Source organism: Diadema antillarum, unplaced genomic scaffold (genome assembly GCF_040938485.1).
Source record: "Diadema antillarum isolate AM-2024a unplaced genomic scaffold, OU_Dant_1.0 seq00000333_RagTag, whole genome shotgun sequence".
Taxonomy (NCBI): domain Eukaryota; kingdom Metazoa; phylum Echinodermata; class Echinoidea; order Diadematoida; family Diadematidae; genus Diadema; species Diadema antillarum.
This window is the reverse complement of record NW_027271349.1, coordinates 969,638-987,208: the sequence shown is the minus strand read 5'-3', so window position 1 is coordinate 987,208 and position 17,571 is coordinate 969,638. Positions and strand designations below refer to the sequence as shown.

Below are 17,571 nucleotides of genomic sequence, written 5' to 3'. Positions count from 1 at the left end.
CATGATCTACATCCTGCTATAGTTTCAAAGAAGCTGCGATTGGGGATACTGTAACAATCAATTAGTAACAAGAGATGACAGTAGAAGTATTCATTGAGCAAGATGTCATGGGAGTGGTAGTAAATGTGGTGGTGAAGTTGGTAGAATCAGGAGAGGCTTTTATTCTCATTGGCAGTTGATAAGGACTTTATGGATCTGCAGCACAAAGACTCACCTGTCGCACACGGCCATAGTTCCTGACCATCAGATAACGCTCAATGGCTTGGACAAGAGCCAGGGGGTCAATCTTGACTGGACCTCCACGCCACTGGCGCAGGTTGGTGCAGGCAGGGTGGCGCTGAAGCTGGCACTTCAGCTGGTGGGTGTTGAAGAACTTCAGGGCCTGGGAGCCTCGGGTCCCGGATGACCCACTGGCCCCTGGGAGGTCATGAACTTTGACCGGAAATTGCTCCAAGTGGTTGATGCAGCCATTGACCTTGGCAATAAGAGCCTGGAAGGGTGGAGCCTTGGGGATCTCCAGGGTGGTGAAGGGAGGACTGCCAGGTGCCTGGTAACACACAGAATACCACGGATGAACAATTTTTCATTCCTAACATGTCCATGAAACTCAAGTCAACAGACAAATAAAAAAACATCAAGGCCCTCTTATAACGTGCAAGACTAACACTTGATAACATTTAAACCTACACAGGAATTAGAATATGACACAAATCTGATATCATTACAAATCAAATCTACAATGACTGACTAGTGACAATTGAACACAGTTATCTTCCTTATTCAGGGAGTATTCAGATTGCTACAGCATAAATTAACATAAAATAGAATGCATAAGTCGGTGACTTAGCGGTCATCATTCAAGGTTCAATAAATCAAATCAAATCAATCAAATCAAAGTGAACAAAGGACTAGCAGCCAGTGGCTCTTCAAGGTGGACAGCAAATTGATTTCCATCCAGCAAAACTCTGCAACAACACAAATATGACTCACAGTTTTACTACTCTGTGTCATAGTAGACGAAGAAACTTAGTTCTGGATCATGGTTGAAGATCACTAAGAAATTTACAACTACTACAGTGCATGATACTGTATGTGCAATATATTACACGAGTCTAAATTTTCACGAATCAGGAATTCCTGATGATTTTGCGAGTGGTTAAATTCGCGATCGTGGAGTCCTGTACTGAATGGAGAATTGTACATGCGTATGTAACATTCACATCGGGATTAGAGTCAATATTTTCGAGTATCTTTAATTTCACGAATAGCACCCGACTCACGAAATTCGCGAAAATAAAAACCTCGCGAAATATTCGGCCTATACAGTATATGCAACTGATTTGTGCTGTAAATGTTTTAATATTCAATGAAAGCAGACCCTGGATCCAGCATTCTGAGAGGCAAGTTACTCTTGACTTACAGGACACTCCAGGAACACATGGAGGAACCGTTGGAGCCGAAGATCCCTCAGTAAGGCATTCTGACTGCCATTGTTGGTCAGGTAGGCAAGGAGTTTGTGCACCAGTCCACTGTGTAGGATCTCAAAGGCTGAGATGTCCGAAGTGGTCAGTATACGAGCGATGCTCTCCAACATGGCCAAGCCTTCATCTCGCTGCAGGGAAAACAGGTGAGGTTGACAGCTTATTGAGTATATGAGCATTCACTGAGCCCACTTTAGATGTCTTATATTCTACAATTACTCTGATTTTTTTAATATTGAAAAGATGTATGACTTTTACACTCTGTGACATTACCATGCAAATTACAGCTACAAATATAAAGAACATCTAAATTCCATCTTGTTTCCTTTATTCTAACCAAAGTTTTGAGGACAATATTGTATTAGATAATTTTAATGGCAATGTTCTACTACTATTATAATGAGAACAGCAGCAAAACAACTCTAATTCATGCAAGTTACCTGGCTGTTGCTAGGATAGTTAAAATGCCAAAAGTTCTACTGTATTAACCCCTCATGCAAGGCATGTATGTCACTCCAAACATGTCTACACATGGCAACATTTGAGATCACACCACTTCTATGCGCCTATGAATAATTACTCTGGGCTATAGGACCTTTCAGGTTGGTGTAGCATACTATTTTTGAAATCGGATTCTGATCATATATTGAATAGTCACAACGTCTCTATGATTTCCTGGAGTTGAATTTACACAAGGGATAACCCCCACAGGCAGTGGCAAATAACAACCTGGTGGTGAAAATTTCAGTACAGGAAAACACTGTTGAATAAGCAATCATCTGGCTGTTTGCTTTCCTACAAAATAGAAAGCTACACATATTTCTTTAAATGTAATATATCTTGACATTAGACTTCTGAGTCTACGGATTGCAGTGTTAAACACTTCCATCACATAGAGACTGAGTGCGTACCTTCAGTGTGAGGCTGTCAGCATCAGTGCACAGCTGGTTGAGCAGTGTGAGGGCGGGGTGGGCCTCTCCCTGATTGTCTGTCTGCCCAAAGTACTGACTGATAAACTGAGAGGCTGCAAACCAAATCATACACACACACAAAAAAAAGAGTTTCTCAATGGTACTGGCAGAAATCAAGAGCATGATTCACAAGTCATTTTATGTTCAAACATTGACAACACACACATATGCAACTCAAGTCCAATAGGCTACCACACAATTATCACATAAATGATTATGACCTCTAGGAATGGCCATTTTCATATCATTTTGATGCTCTATAAGAAAAAAATTGTTCAAAAGGATATCATATCACAATAAAAATCAAACTCAATACTTCATTTGGTGCATTTAGTAGTGTATTCAGTAATACTCAGTAAAGTATGCCCTATAACCTGTAGAGGAGCCTAGTAGTCCAAGGCAATGACAGTGTGTTGAGGAGCCTCACCTTGCTGTTTGATCCATGCTCTGACTTTCTCCTTCTGCGAGCCACTCGTATCCCTCTGGACTCCCATCAAACTCTCACCATGACCCAGGATGCGATCCGAGGCGTAGGCCATGGCCCCAGCTCCGCCCCTCTGCATCCCCATCTCGCGCCCCGAGGCGGGGTGCAGGTGGTGGTGGTGGTGGTGGTGATGGTGGTGGTCGGATCCTAGGGATGTATTGCTGGCAGCCGTGGCATTGGCTGAGGCTCCGCCGCTGGATGCCCCCCTGCCCCATCTAGACAGATTTAGGCTCGCTAGGAAGGAGGAACGGGAGGAGGATGTGGCTCCACTCACCATTTTCCCTTCAAGATGAAATTTAAGCCCATCATGAAACACTTGATATCTCTGCTTATATCAAAGTAAACATGTACAACATAATCAAATAAACACTCCTCATACAACAGCTAATAAAAATAATTCCATGCCATTACTTTTGGAAGGCTTTAAATTGCCAAATTGAATTTTTTTTGCACATCCCTAAGCAAATACCAAGTCTATCCTTTCAGAATTCACTACCTAAAAGAAGCAGAACAAAGTTACTAACTACAAGAGAACTCTGGTCACAAGAAAGCAGTAGATAGCTAAGCATTATCCTCCACCTTCAACAAATTCACCAAATACCAAACTCACCTGTAGATCCCTTGCCCTTGCTGACACCGGTCCTGCCCCCACTGCTGCCCCCTACAGGTCTGGAGGAGGGAGGCATGGGTACAGACACAGCACTCAGGCGACCTGGAGGGGTGTCCATCACCTCATAGTGGTGACCATGACTCCCTGGAGACGGCACATCATCACTGCTAGTGTAGCGATTGCTCTTTCTGCCCGCACCACGCTTCGTGGCCCGCTTCAATTTGAGGGCATCACTCAGCCGTCTGCATGTGCAAGAGGGAATGCTTTAGCTTACATACAGCCTTTAGGAAGCATTAAGAATACCGCAAATCTTTGCTTTTTATCATAGTTGCACCAAAGATGACAAAATGTGATATGTGTGAAAGAAAGATTTAGATGAAGATACCTTAATAATGCAAAGTTCAGACACAAAATTATTAGTAATATTTCTACTGGTGCTTAAAAATTAGGAGATTAAATATTTGTTTTTACGACTGGAATTTCCAAGAATTTAGGAGAAGGAAACATGCAAATAAACTTTGTTCTATTGGTTGAATTCATCGCAATACTGAGTAAAGTGACCCAAGAAACCATTTGACACATTTGTGTCTCACTGATGTTAATAGATGTAAATGTTTTACAGCTTACACCTTCTGTATGCCCCATTTCTTCACAGGCTTAATCTAGTGAGAACTTACATTGATTGCAATTTCCATAGCCATGACTTAGCTTTACACAATCATCTGTAACCATCTAAGTCATTGCCATGGCAGTTATCATCACTGTGACTGACAGCAATTTCTTTTTTTTTAAAAAGGACCCTTGAGTCAATGCTAAACTATTTGCTTTAGCCCTATTCTAAATTGATAGCTGCCTTTCCCAGTCTATCCCACTATGCATTGAATGTAGGAAATGGACACCATGTGGAGAGGACACGCCCCTTACCCCTGTGGCACTCCATCGGAATCAAGCCCAACATTGATGTTGACCGTATCTCTTGGCGATGGTGTGTGGGTGGATGAAGCTGACGACGATGCCGACGATGCCGACGATGCAGATGAAGCGGACGATGCAGAGGTTGGTGTGGAGGAGGATGGGTCAGAGACAGTCTTGGAGGAGGGAAATTTCTCCTTGGTTGGTGGAGACTGGTCAGCCACAATGGTGGCCTCAGCTAGGTTCTTGACCTGATGCATGACACCTGAGAAGTGGATACACAGACATCACAACAGACCACATCAACTCTACTACTCAACACTGAATAGCTGGAATACAGCATTCAATTCAAATTCAATCATGCTGGTATACTTATAACTCGAGTTGCTTCTCTGAAATACAAACTCTGGACGGCCAATTAAACCTGGTGACGCTACAAAAACTCCCATGTACCTTAAAGCTATTTCACTAACACTTGGTTAATAACTTCAAAATCTCAAACAATTATGTATGTCAACAAGTCTACTGTAACAAAGTGACACTCTACACACTGTGGATGAAGTACAACCTATATATTATTGGTCAGAGTCAGGATATTTTCAGCAATCGGTGATGTAAGCATGCCAACAAGTTGGAAGATAGGTGAGCAGTAAGGGTGTATCCATCACATATCAACATGGGTCATTGCATCTACACGCTTTTAGACATTGTTTCAAGCACAATGTAATTTTTATTACACTATACTCCGTTACAACTAACTCCTCGTCCTCCTTACAACAAAGTAAAATTCAGGTCCAAAATTATCATCTATTTATCGTTACATACTGTACTGTTGAGCTTTAACTTTCAATATAACAAAAGAATACTGCAAGTCCCAAGGACTTTGTTAAAACGGGAGTCGCCTGTATCATCATCATCATCATCATCATCATCATCATCATCATCATTATTATTATCAAAAAATGGCTGAGAGAGACAGGGTCGCACCTTCCCGGCGGAAGTAGATGTGGAAGATGTCTGGTAGTTTCTGCATGAGAATCTCAGCCATTTGTAGAGCACCAACCACAACCTTCAAGTCCTGTGATGACAGCATCGCAGCTATGTGGCTACAGGTGTCAGTCAAGAGAAAAACATTCATGATGGTCACTCCTTGTATCTACAAATGGTCAATGGTCATTTTATGGATCTCTTATTCAGCAATGATAATGAAACTACAATAATTGGTCTTTGACTCAGAGTTCAAGCCATTTAACAGAGAAATTCAACTAACTCTTTATTCCCTACAATAAGATCACAGGCCTTTTACGTTATTACACAAGTTTGCATGATCTTCACTTTTTCCTCTATCAAAATTTTACTCCCCTAACAGAATATATATGGTAGAAACTTTCCAAAGCTCTCGGAGACGGAGATTACTCAATTCATTGTATAGTTCAATGCACCAAGCTGACAATGGATACCTTATTATCTGTCAGCCCTGGGTGATTAGGCTGTGTTACATAATCAAATAAATTCACTCCTGATGAGTTTTGAATATCAAGCCTGTGTCTCTTTTTGCATCAATTACAGCAACATGCGGTTCTATCACAATTTTACTTGACTTGATGTCATAAAGTAAACAAACACACAAAAGTCAAACACTTTAACCCAAACTAATTATTATGTATACGGTCCACTTCTTACCTTGAGACAGCATGATTTTTTAGCATATCCTTCAAGAGGTCTGGGGTCCCAAAGAAAACCATTCTCAGGAGAGCTTTTAGACATTTGTGTCGAACAGCTGGTCCAGCCTAAAGAACATAAACATACATAAAAAGAGAAAACATTTCTGAATATGAGAGAGAAGGTTTATGGAGGACTTTGACATCACAACATTTAAATCTATTCAGAAAACATACTTATTCAAACCTTGCTTATCCTTAATTTTTTCTCAATTTTTTGTTCAATCGTTCCTCTTTTACTGTGAATCATGTCATGTGTAGTTAATCATCGATGCACTATGAATATCTGAAGGCAGGCCTGTGTGATATATAAGCAGCCACCATTGTTATCATTATTATTATCATTAACCGACTTTGCTACAACACGCATTTCCCATAGACACCTGCCGAGTATACTCGGGACTTGTCCTCAACAGGTTAACATCTGGGGGGCATTTCATGAAGCAACTTGTCGGATAAAATGTCCGACAAGTCAATTATATCCGACAAGTTCAGAGAAATCAGCCAATCAGACTAAAGAATTGCTCAAAACTTGTCGGATATAATTGACTTGTCAGATATTTTATCCGACAAGTTCCTTCATGAAATGCCCCCCAGATTCTGCACTCAAGTTTAAGTTAAGTGGGGAGACATCTGTTAGTTTATAATGTGGTCCTTACCGAGGAGCTGTAGACTTCATAGAGTACAGCAAAGAGAGCTTTAATGAAGGCTGCTGATTGGTCACCATCTTCCTTCATGAAGACAGCTCGAGGGTCTTCCTTGGGTGCTGCTGATGTGGATGCTGGAGGTATGGGATTAGGAGAGAAGACCAAAAACATTTACTGTTTGCTGGATATAAAGGAGCATCTCACTTTACATGTCTAATGCAACTTGAAAGAAGCAGTGTCTTCAAATGCTGTAAATGTTGATATTTTCACACAATTCATTTTTCGCACTGAGAGGCTCATTATTGGTTCTTGAATTCACGATGTGCAATTGAAAAACCCATTCAAAATGTGCAGAGAAACTTGTGAAGATACTTTTGCGAGTTTTAGAATTTGTGCTAGCCAAAAGTACAGTGAAATACTATGAAATTAATGTACCGCAAAAATCTGCATTTGTTGTGGTCATTAGCTCTCCTGTTGCATAAAACCCTTACCGCTGGACTTACCGCTCCTTTCTAGCGGTAAGTCTTCAAATTAGCGGTAACTTTTATAATCCTTGATGCTGATTGGCTGTGATGCCTAATTTTGACGGTAGTTACCATTGAAATTCAACAATAAGTTTTATGCAACGGGACCCTGGAATACAAATAATAGTCATTTTTTTTCTCTGCATCACAGTTCATTTTTTCAATAAGATTACCATATGAATACAGAGATATGAATATAACACTCAACTTATTTTGTTGGGTTTTTTTTTTTCATTCACACAATAAATCTGGCAGTAAGCCTTACACCATTTCAAAGACGAGTTAAACGGAATAGCACCTCATGCCACAAAGACACACTACACATCAGAAATATCTCTCACTTGTTGAATGGCCAGCACCGGCAGCAGGATTGGGTCGCCTTTGGACGGGTCTGGCGGTGCCTGTGTCTTCATTGATCTGCTGCATGGCATTGAAGTCGATGGTGTAGGTACGCCCCATGGTGGACAGTGTCACCTCGTCCTCACCTGCCTGATGTGCTGCCTGTATCACACACAACAGTTTATCATAAGTCAAGCAGAAGTGTGATTAAATCTTATGTCTTTCATGTAAATGCTTCATTTCATTTGACATGATTTAGATGATCTATATGTATACAAACATCATTTCCTTTTTAATGGAAAGGAGAGCATAATAAAAGCATTATAATCATACTGAATCTCCTATAAGGACAAATATAAAAGCTGTTCTTCGCCTTCATTTCTTTGTGTGTGTGTGTGTGTGTGTGTGTGTGTGTATGTGTGTGTATGCTCAATGGACTCTTGACAATATGTAATTACTGCTTATGATCATCAATTCTTCCCCCTTATACCAAAAATGGGTATTGACATGAACAGTAAGGAATAGAGATTCCACAGAAGAGGCAAAATGGGTGACAGCCACTTTAAAATACTTACATCTGCATTAGCCATGGTTTACGTAATCATTGGTACTACAGTATGAATTCAATGTCTCCAACCTTTCTACCTCTATTTTTGACAAAATGTTTTCATCAGGTACCATGTGACATATTTCATGTTACCACAGATAAGCATTAGAGGAGGAAGTTCTAAGACAAGAGTACAGAGATGGCTTGCCTCTATAATCCTGTTATCAATGCGAGTATAAGGATGCCACATTCCCCTGTCATCTCTCCACTGCCAGAGGGCGGGCTCCGTCATCTGGCTCGGAGCCTTCTTGAGGAAGGCATCTACAGAGAAGAGACCGTCTCTAGGCAGTCTGGGCAGGAGCTCTCTGTAAGGAGAGTACACAGTGAAAGATATGAGAACAGTTCTGTCTATGGGTGCATTCGAGCGCTCTCTTAACCCATTGAGGATGGGTCCCGAGTATACTCGGGCAGGTGTCTATGGGAAATGCGTGCTGTAGCAAAATCAGCTCGTCCTCAACGGGTTAAAGGGAACTGAATTGTACCGTACCCGTGCCAGAGGAGCACTGGAATGCTCCTAAAGTGTACCTAACCTTAATGAACCGAGCCATAAGTGGACCACTTCCCGATGCGCTCAAAAAGAGCACCAAAAGTGTACCAAAAGTTTGCGTGTAAAGAATGCGAATAACATGCACATACGTCATAATGCAAAGAGTTCATTCGCTTTGTCCGGGACAGCTGTAAGTAGTTCAAGCGCACCAGGTGAATGACCCTCTTGCTACAAAATGTGTGACCCCCTCTTAAAGGACAAGTTCACCTTCATAAACATAAGGATTGAGAGAATGTAGCAATATTAGTAGAACACATCATTGAAAGTTTGAGGAAAATCAGACAATCCGTTCAAAAGTTATGAATTTTTAAAATTTTTGTGCAGCAACCGCTGGATGAGAAGACTACTGCAGTGTATGAATAACTTGCGTACAACAATATAAGGAAAATATAAAGAGAATTTCACAAAATTCCATCTTTTGAAAAAAGTACACATTCCCCTGACTCGTTACCGACAAATGTTATGGGTAATATTATTCCCCCTGCCTTTAGAAAGAGGCAAGTCAAGAGCTCTTTTATTATGCGAAAAAAGTGAAAATATGTTGAATTTTCTTTTACATTTTCTTTATACTGTTGTACGCATATGACTCACAAGTTGTAGTAGTCTCCTCATCCAGCGGTTCCAACACAAAAATTTTAAAAATTCATAACTTTTGCATCGATTGTCCAATTTTCCTCAAACTTTCACTGATGTGTTCTACTAATATTGTTGCATTCTCTCAATCCTTATGTTTATGAAGGTGAACTTGTCCTTTAAAAATAACTCATGAGGTACACATTCTCAATAGAGTGCTTGACCACTCAAAATCTGGCACAGTACAGTACAGTACGCTTTGGTTCGTTTTAGAGCACTGGAATGCACCCTGTAGTACAACCCATTGCACAAACTTTCTCGAAGCCTACACTCTTTCAGATCAAAATAATTGTAATGCCTGTAGACATCAATCTTGCTTATTTCACCAACAGAACTCGTCCTTGTAACCCCTAAATTAGCCATTTGCAAGCCCTGTTTACAGGATCTTAAAAGTTACAGTACAGTCATGTACAAGCATCACCTTTGAATGCACCATTTCTGAGTGAAAATGTAGGCATGATGCATAGTTGGCACATTGTAAGGAGGAATAATCAATGAAGAAAAGTAAACAACAAATGAGCAATAAAACTGCAATCTTACAAGTGGATGAGATGCAAGCAAAAATGTCCAACATGTCAACCTATATCATAACATTCTGTATACAATAATGTGTGGCTGAGTATGGTTTTGGTCTGCTGCACTTACCCAATCAAAGAAGTAATCTCATAGAGTTCCTGTGGGCTCCTTGGTACAAGCTGTAGACAAAAAAGAAAAATTCCCAATACTTTATTACTGAAGAAGGGTTCTGTACTCAACTACAAATATCTACCTACATTTGTAACTTCCTGAAGTAAATAACAATGTACTGACACACTGTGTCATACCAAAGTCACATGTTATTATAACCAAAAATAATGAAAAAAAATAGCTTTTCCTGTTTGGAGTGATTTTTAGATAAATCAAGACTAATTTGGACAAGATCCACAGAAACTCAAAGTTACCATTAGTTAGGAGTCATGGAGTTGTTTCTCTTCAGATTTTACACTGATCAACTTCAAATCTGAGCATTTTTACATTAACCATGGCAGATAGTATTTAAAACTCAAATATTGTTTTTTGGTTTTTTTTTTCAAAATTAAGAACAGCATACACAAAATAATTCATTTATTTTCTTCATTTGCAGTTCACTGAACTAACCAGTTAGAGTTAGAATGATGAAAGGGACATATGCATCATGGCAAGAACTCTGTCATTCGTAATACTGAGTATACTGGAAAAACTGTAGGTGACAGTCTTATGCAGGGCAGCTGTCACACTCAGACAATACACAGTACTCTGAATGATGGGTTACCTCAATGTCTTGGGTGGCTGAATCTGATGTTCCAATCAAGAGGTAGCTTATCGTTTCGGCAATATCTGAACGAAACAAAAAAGAGAGAGAAAAATTAGAAGGTATGCATAGGATATCACACTTTATTCACTCACACTGATTCCCTGCCAAGTTGTTTAACATGTCTGTAGTGTGCTATGTGTAAATCTGTAATTAATCTGTTCCATACATATACTTTCTTTCAAGCTATAAAAATATGAAAACAAACAGTTTATGCCAAGATGAAATATTATGTAAAATCCTATCCTGATTGAACTACTTAGTCTAAGGCCTTTGGCACAGTTTGACAGGTTTCAGTACAAAAAGAAGTGGTGGACCCTTGCTGTGCTGTCCTTTCCATTCAGTGACTACAGGAATACAAGTGTTTTAGCTAGGATTATCAACGTTCATCCAGACATGAGACACTCATGTTTGCTGGTCTGCAATTAAAGGGACAACATAGCACCATCATTAAAAATTATAAATGTCATATATGCTTACACAGCTGCATGTTAAAGCTATGTATTGTTATGGTACCTAAGAACAGTATCATATCATCTTTCTGGTGGCAGAAAGTGATCACTCTGCTTGGCTAAAGAAACTCACTCTGTTTGAGCAGTCCTACGGCCAGCTCAGGACAGTTTGCACACATGAGGGAGAGCATTCTGATGACCATGATGAACGTTCCTGTGCTGACAACTGGTGGAGTGACCACAAGCTGTGAAGATACAGTCAAACCAAAACAAAAACTTTTGACTTACAGGGTTTCCCAATTACCTAAATCCACATATGTCGTAAAATTCTTTTCCTACGGTCTCTCTTAAGCCTGTTACCAACATACATCCAGGCTTTTACACACATGATTGACTTACAAAGCAATCAGCATTCCTCGGGACCTAAACAATTTGACACTCTCATCTTGAGATAAATTCATATATCAACTCTCTCGCACCATGACGACACTGGTAAGGGAATAAACTAGAATCAATACTTCCTGTTCATTGGCATTTGCAACATGGTCATTATCATTCTCATTGTAAGGGAATCAACCTCTGAAGGTCTTATATGGCCTTTCCAATTCTCTCGCGTGCCTATGCATGAGTGCTTTTTGTCTCTTTCTTCTGTTTTCCCTGTAAACGCAACGTGCAGTATGTGTAGGTGAATTTGTGTATTCTTTTTGGCATGTGGAATAAAAGAACTGAATTTGATTAAATTGAAAGCATTATCACATGCTTCTAGAAGACAAAGAAAGGCATTACCATAGAAACAATCATACCTTTATCGGTAAGCACTTTTAGTAGGTACATTGCCAGTTTGAGAATAAAAAGGGCATAAACTGTGCATACAGTCAAAAAATCTTGCATCCTTATGCACATCAACAAGGCTGTTGGTGCGTCCAAAAATATATATATATAGAGCATTAAGGCCAGAATATTCAAGGTGGAGAATTATCAACATTTACAATAATTCCTGAATACAAGTGATAAAACAAATTCTGCATATTTTGAATGGAAGTGAATAAAGAGTCCCTCCACAGATAACACATTCAAGGCATATCATGATACAATGTTGTCTATGTTCAGTGTCAGTGATTACACTCTACCTACCAGTTGCTGGAGGTTGGTGAGAAGGCCGTGTTCAGCCATCTGTAGCAAGAGCTTTTCATCATTCTGATAGTTGTCCACAAGACGGGCAAAGCAGAGACAGCAGCTCTCAACCGACTTTTTGTCCTATGAAGGAAATCAGATGGGAACTTGACTTCAGACACACAGTGTACGTCACACAAAACTTGACCTCACATACAAATTGTCCACTAAACAAAACTTTGCGTATGAATAAGATCAATATACATGTACATTCATACAAAAAGATGTCAGAAACTTCACTGAAGAGAATCAATTAATGGATGGAAACATGACCTCAGAGACACAATATTGATGAACACAAACTTCTCATTTCAAGTAAAGTTGGTATTTGAGAAGAACATGTCAGAAAGTTTTATTTGAGAGAAGCATTCCACATCAGATGGAAACTTGATACCACACACAAATTTGAGATATATAGTAGAAACTTGACATCAGAAAAATAAAAAACATGTCAAATGAGAAATTCTGCGACTGGCGTAAAATTGAAATCAAACAGAAATATGACAGTGGACATAAATTGCATGAGACAAACCTAAGACAGACCCCACACTTCAAATTGAAATTTGATGTCATCACAAAGTATAGAGAAACTTGACTTCATACAGAGACAAAAACTTGCCATTAGACAGAACTTGAACATTAGGCAAAACCCTGACTTGAAACAGTGATAGGTGTGGGCCTGAGGAAATTGGGTTGAACCTTAATGAAGAGCAAACGTAAGTCTGTCATGTTCACTAATCAAACTGAAGTTACAACTAGTAACTGAGTGTCTGAACAAAGGCACTGTAGTAATACTCCTAAAGTATAACTGATGACTTCTTTATGCACAAAAATAAGGCAGAAATATGGTTACAGTCTTCTGAAGTCAATTATATATAAAACAAAAAGAAGACATTGCATTATGGTAGAAATTACAAAATTAAGAAAGAGGTTAATATGTTGCTCTAAATTGAACATATCACGAAACTCCTCGGTCAGTTTGTCCTGGATCAGGAGGAAGAAGTGAGGACTTACTTGGTGCTGGAGTCTGCCAGCCAAGAGGGGTAAGGAGTTTGCCACAAGGTGGAACTCATCAGGGCCAATACTCTGACAGCAATTGGCTGCCACTGCCAGAGCATTTCGCTGGGCTGTTATTGAAAAGAACTCTATGTAGAGAAGACATGCTGATAGACCTCCCTACAAAGGCAAGCGAAAAGGAGATGGAGAGAGTGAGAGAGACCAAATAATGAGAATAGACAAGAGATATGAGGAGCAACATATCCTTCCTCACTTGAAGGAGATCATTAAAAACGAGAACAAAAGAAAATTCAAAATCAGTCACAAAAGCCACATGTTAGGATATGTCACGTCACAATTTCATTTGAAGACCTAATACATGTCTGCTAGAATGGCGGTTTACATTTATAAAGAGTTAAAGCGTTCCACTCTCAAAAAAATTCTGCCAGCATTATATCCCAGATGATATGGTAAGTAGAACCTACAAAGAAAAATATGGATTCATTAATTCATTCAATATGGCAGCTTTACATGTTTGGTTTGTTCACACCAGAACTGGGCCACAATAACCTTTCCCTGTTACATGCCATCTCATAGTGACAGTGTTCAGACAAAAACTCTACTAAGTCAGGTTCCAGCCCTTCTTACCGCTTGGAGGATAGCCTTGCTATGTCTACGGGATAGCATCTCCAGTGCTGTAAGAGACTGCTCAGCCACGTCCATACACTGGATGACTTGTAGCTGTGTGGGAGGGAAGCCATCAAAGTTACTGTCTTTAAAGGATAGCTCCACAAACAACATCACACTCGATACAAGAATCAGCTCTATGAATAACTCCAACACATGTCAGTGTAACATTTCACAAGCACAGGTGTGAATGTAAAAGAAATACAGTCATCATCTTAATTATCAGGCAGAGAGAGAGCCTGATGTACACATCAACCACATCTTTGCAGAACACAGTGCTCCATCCATCCATATACTATTCTATACATTGGAACTCTTCAAGACATTGAGAACATTTGTGACGTGTGCGGGGGTATGATGCTCATAGCATGTTACAAAATCTAGTGATACATTTTAATTTCATTCCAATTATGTTCCTCTACTGACATGAAATAAGTATACATGCTTGTCACCAAGTTTACAATTTGATGCATTCACAATATCACCAGTAAAAACAGTGTTTAAATAATGCTTATAAATGAATTTATACTTTGTTTTTAACACAACCAGTATTATGAAAGTTTTCTGCTGTATTCTGATTTGAGTCCAAGTAACCTTGCAAACCAAGCCTCCAAACTCCTGAAATAACTGATGACTAAATTGAAATTCTTCTAACAAGTTAATTTCCACCCATAAAATAATGAATCTCAGAACTCAAATGGTTACAAACCATATAGTTTGCACTATTCACACTGGTTTTGCCATCTCACCAGATCAAGCTGATACCATGTTGCCATGGTAACTGCTTCAGACTGTCTTCAGGTTCACTTACCTTCTCTAGAAACACTGGGATTGCATCCATGACGACGGAGGATGATCTCGGCAGAGCCTCCATCATGTAAGTCAATGCCCGGCATGCATGGTTCATCTAAAGACAAAAATAGCAGAGTACAGCTGGCTTTAGTGGTAAGATAGAAAGATAGCATACTCATTCTGCCTACTAGCTTTCCTTCACAAATCCGTCTTCACTTTTAAAGGTAGGAGCCTAAGTTCAACACTTTTCCTGTGATATTCTGCTGCAACTGGTAGAATCACAGAAAAGTTGAGACTGAAAGCGATATGCCCCTCAAAACATGACATTTTCAAGCTACTCCTAAGCTGACATTCTTAAATTTCATTTTCAATTTGTATCACGGTCATTAACTCTACATAACTATGATTCCCTAAACACTGAAGATAAATTACAGTCAGGCCCCAACTGACAATCAGTACCTAACATTGCAAATGAAGCTTACACCTTTAAATCAATCATCACTGTGGTACTTAGTTTTCTTGCCTAAGGCAATCTGGCATATGCTCAACAAACCACTACGTAACAACTTGCTTGAATAGGAAGTAGTCACTCCCTGTCACGCATAACATAAGATTAAAAGCCACTGCAACATATTACTCACAACGAATGAACAAATAATGCCTTCAGCACTTTTTGAGGTGGAAATACAAATCTCCGTCATTGACTGATATTTCAATCTACTGGATGCATGAATTGGGTATACCCTCAGGAGAAAACCATCATTTCATTTAAAGTCAGACACACAATACAATGAACACAGCGTGATTTTCTGATAAATGTATAGCCATGCATTGATGGTAGTGATATTTTATAGCAGGTCTATAAGGACATTTCTACTGTCTCAGACACATACCTTTTCCCATCCATTGCATTTTTCCCCTATATGCAATGGCTTTAACGGACAAACTCTCTCACTGCTAAATATATATGGCACCATGACATGATTACTGCAACACTTGACAGTTACTGACATGTAAGATTCTTTTCTTTTTTTAATCTGCATTTTTCTTTTAGCAGAGCTCTATCTAAATAATAATGATAAAAAAAATGTCTTTATAGAATCCTCTAATTTTTTTTTCTTTTCATGTTACTAAATGTTTTAATTATCATGTCTTATAACCAAATCAGTGATGCATACTTCATGTTTCGCATAATGACAAAGGTAGAATTGAATACAAGGGCAGGGAGAAAACTGAAGAGAGACTCACAATGTCAAAATTGTGTTCCATGGACAGCAGGCTGATGAGGGCGGGTACCACCTGTTTGACGGGGAATCCCCCCAGAGTGTCCTCATTGCCCATGACTAGCAGCTGGCACATCTCAATGACTGCCTGGAGCTGCTGGCTCTCATCCCCACTGGCCTGGAGTCCAGACAGAAGCTGGTGGGCTTTGCTACCTAAAGACATCAGGAGGTAAAGGGAGGGAATTATCCAGACAATTCAATTTTCTTATTCTCTTCTTAGTAACAAACTATCAATGTAACACACAAATCATTTTAAGTCCACATAAAGCACACAAAACCTTGTCCTTGGTAAAATAATGCATTCTATCTCATTAGTAATGAATACATTTTTGGGTACAATTATAACAGAATGGCTTAGGTAAAAAGCAGAAAAAAAATATCGTATATCAGATAGTTCTTTGACTAAAACCCTATCCTTTGTCTATGTTATTAGCATACATAAGAAAAAAAAACAATATAAATCGTTATTACAAGTTGTGACATGTGCATATTCAACATGAGTGATATTTGATGTTTCTTTGAAGGCAATCTAAAAATCAAATATATCCTTCATATCCAAACTGGAAATTTATACTACATGAACTGCAGCTTCCAAAATAGATACACAATACATGTAACATTACAATACAGAGGCAAGACTCAAAAGGTGATTGAAGTCCCACACAATTCAGCATGCCAAGGGATTTTAAAAGACTCACTTGCTCCGGTTCCCATGCTGCGTTGAAGAAGTTGGTGCATGCGGGGTCCTAGAGCATTAAAGAGGTGCGGCGGTACACCCCTGGCCTCCAAAAGAGCTGAAATACGTGGAGAAAAGACAAATTGAGCTAGTTTTGGTTTTGTCCACACATGACTACATAGGTTGAGGACATAAATATGTTCATGGCCACAATAGATATAAACTGCTGTGACATATAGACGCAAAAAAACAACACATAATCTAGTAGAAGTACTCTGCATATTCAATCCAAAAATATGCTACAATAAAGTTACGAAGAAGAAGATAAAAATACCTAATTTTTGAATAGTGCATTTACCCATGGAATAAATGTACTCCTGACCCAACACATCCATTAGGTTATGCTGAGTCATGTTAGATGGCTACATGACTTGCCCTCAGTTCAGTTTATTTTATTTAGCACGGAACCTGCTTCAGCCCATGGCTGTTCTTCAGCTGGTCCGTGCCCAGCCAGCTGGTATGCAACTGGTGGCAAAGTGGTGCAAATGCAGTCAGCATCTTATTCCCTGTCTCTCTTAAAGACCCGGTAGAATGAGGAAACATGGGTGGTCTGATTGAATCAATCTTCATTCGCTGCCCACCGGGTACATTTGAAAAACCTCAAATAGCACTTATCAGTCAATATGTGCAACAAAGCATATGTTCA

The 17,571-nt window shown here is 39.4% G+C and overlaps 1 protein-coding gene across 1 annotated transcript in view; it reads right to left on the bottom strand.

Moving 5' to 3' along the window:
• Nucleotides 1-17,571, bottom strand: part of LOC139730774 (E3 ubiquitin-protein ligase TRIP12-like) — a 78,556-nt gene that overhangs the window by 12,557 nt on the left and 48,428 nt on the right. Inside the window, exons 8-27 of the mRNA XM_071641637.1 lie at nt 16,888-16,983; nt 16,155-16,342; nt 14,926-15,021; nt 14,076-14,168; nt 13,446-13,607; nt 12,393-12,515; nt 11,392-11,503; nt 10,768-10,832; nt 10,122-10,171; nt 8,445-8,601; nt 7,692-7,851; nt 6,839-6,960; nt 6,142-6,248; nt 5,446-5,564; nt 4,471-4,723; nt 3,547-3,788; nt 2,880-3,218; nt 2,393-2,505; nt 1,421-1,612; nt 215-547 (exon numbers count right to left, since the gene is read on the bottom strand). Of these exons, the coding sequence (XP_071497738.1) occupies nt 215-547; nt 1,421-1,612; nt 2,393-2,505; nt 2,880-3,218; nt 3,547-3,788; nt 4,471-4,723; nt 5,446-5,564; nt 6,142-6,248; nt 6,839-6,960; nt 7,692-7,851; nt 8,445-8,601; nt 10,122-10,171; nt 10,768-10,832; nt 11,392-11,503; nt 12,393-12,515; nt 13,446-13,607; nt 14,076-14,168; nt 14,926-15,021; nt 16,155-16,342; nt 16,888-16,983 (3,122 nt within the window). The remainder of the gene's footprint in view (nt 1-214; nt 548-1,420; nt 1,613-2,392; nt 2,506-2,879; nt 3,219-3,546; nt 3,789-4,470; nt 4,724-5,445; nt 5,565-6,141; nt 6,249-6,838; nt 6,961-7,691; nt 7,852-8,444; nt 8,602-10,121; nt 10,172-10,767; nt 10,833-11,391; nt 11,504-12,392; nt 12,516-13,445; nt 13,608-14,075; nt 14,169-14,925; nt 15,022-16,154; nt 16,343-16,887; nt 16,984-17,571) is intronic.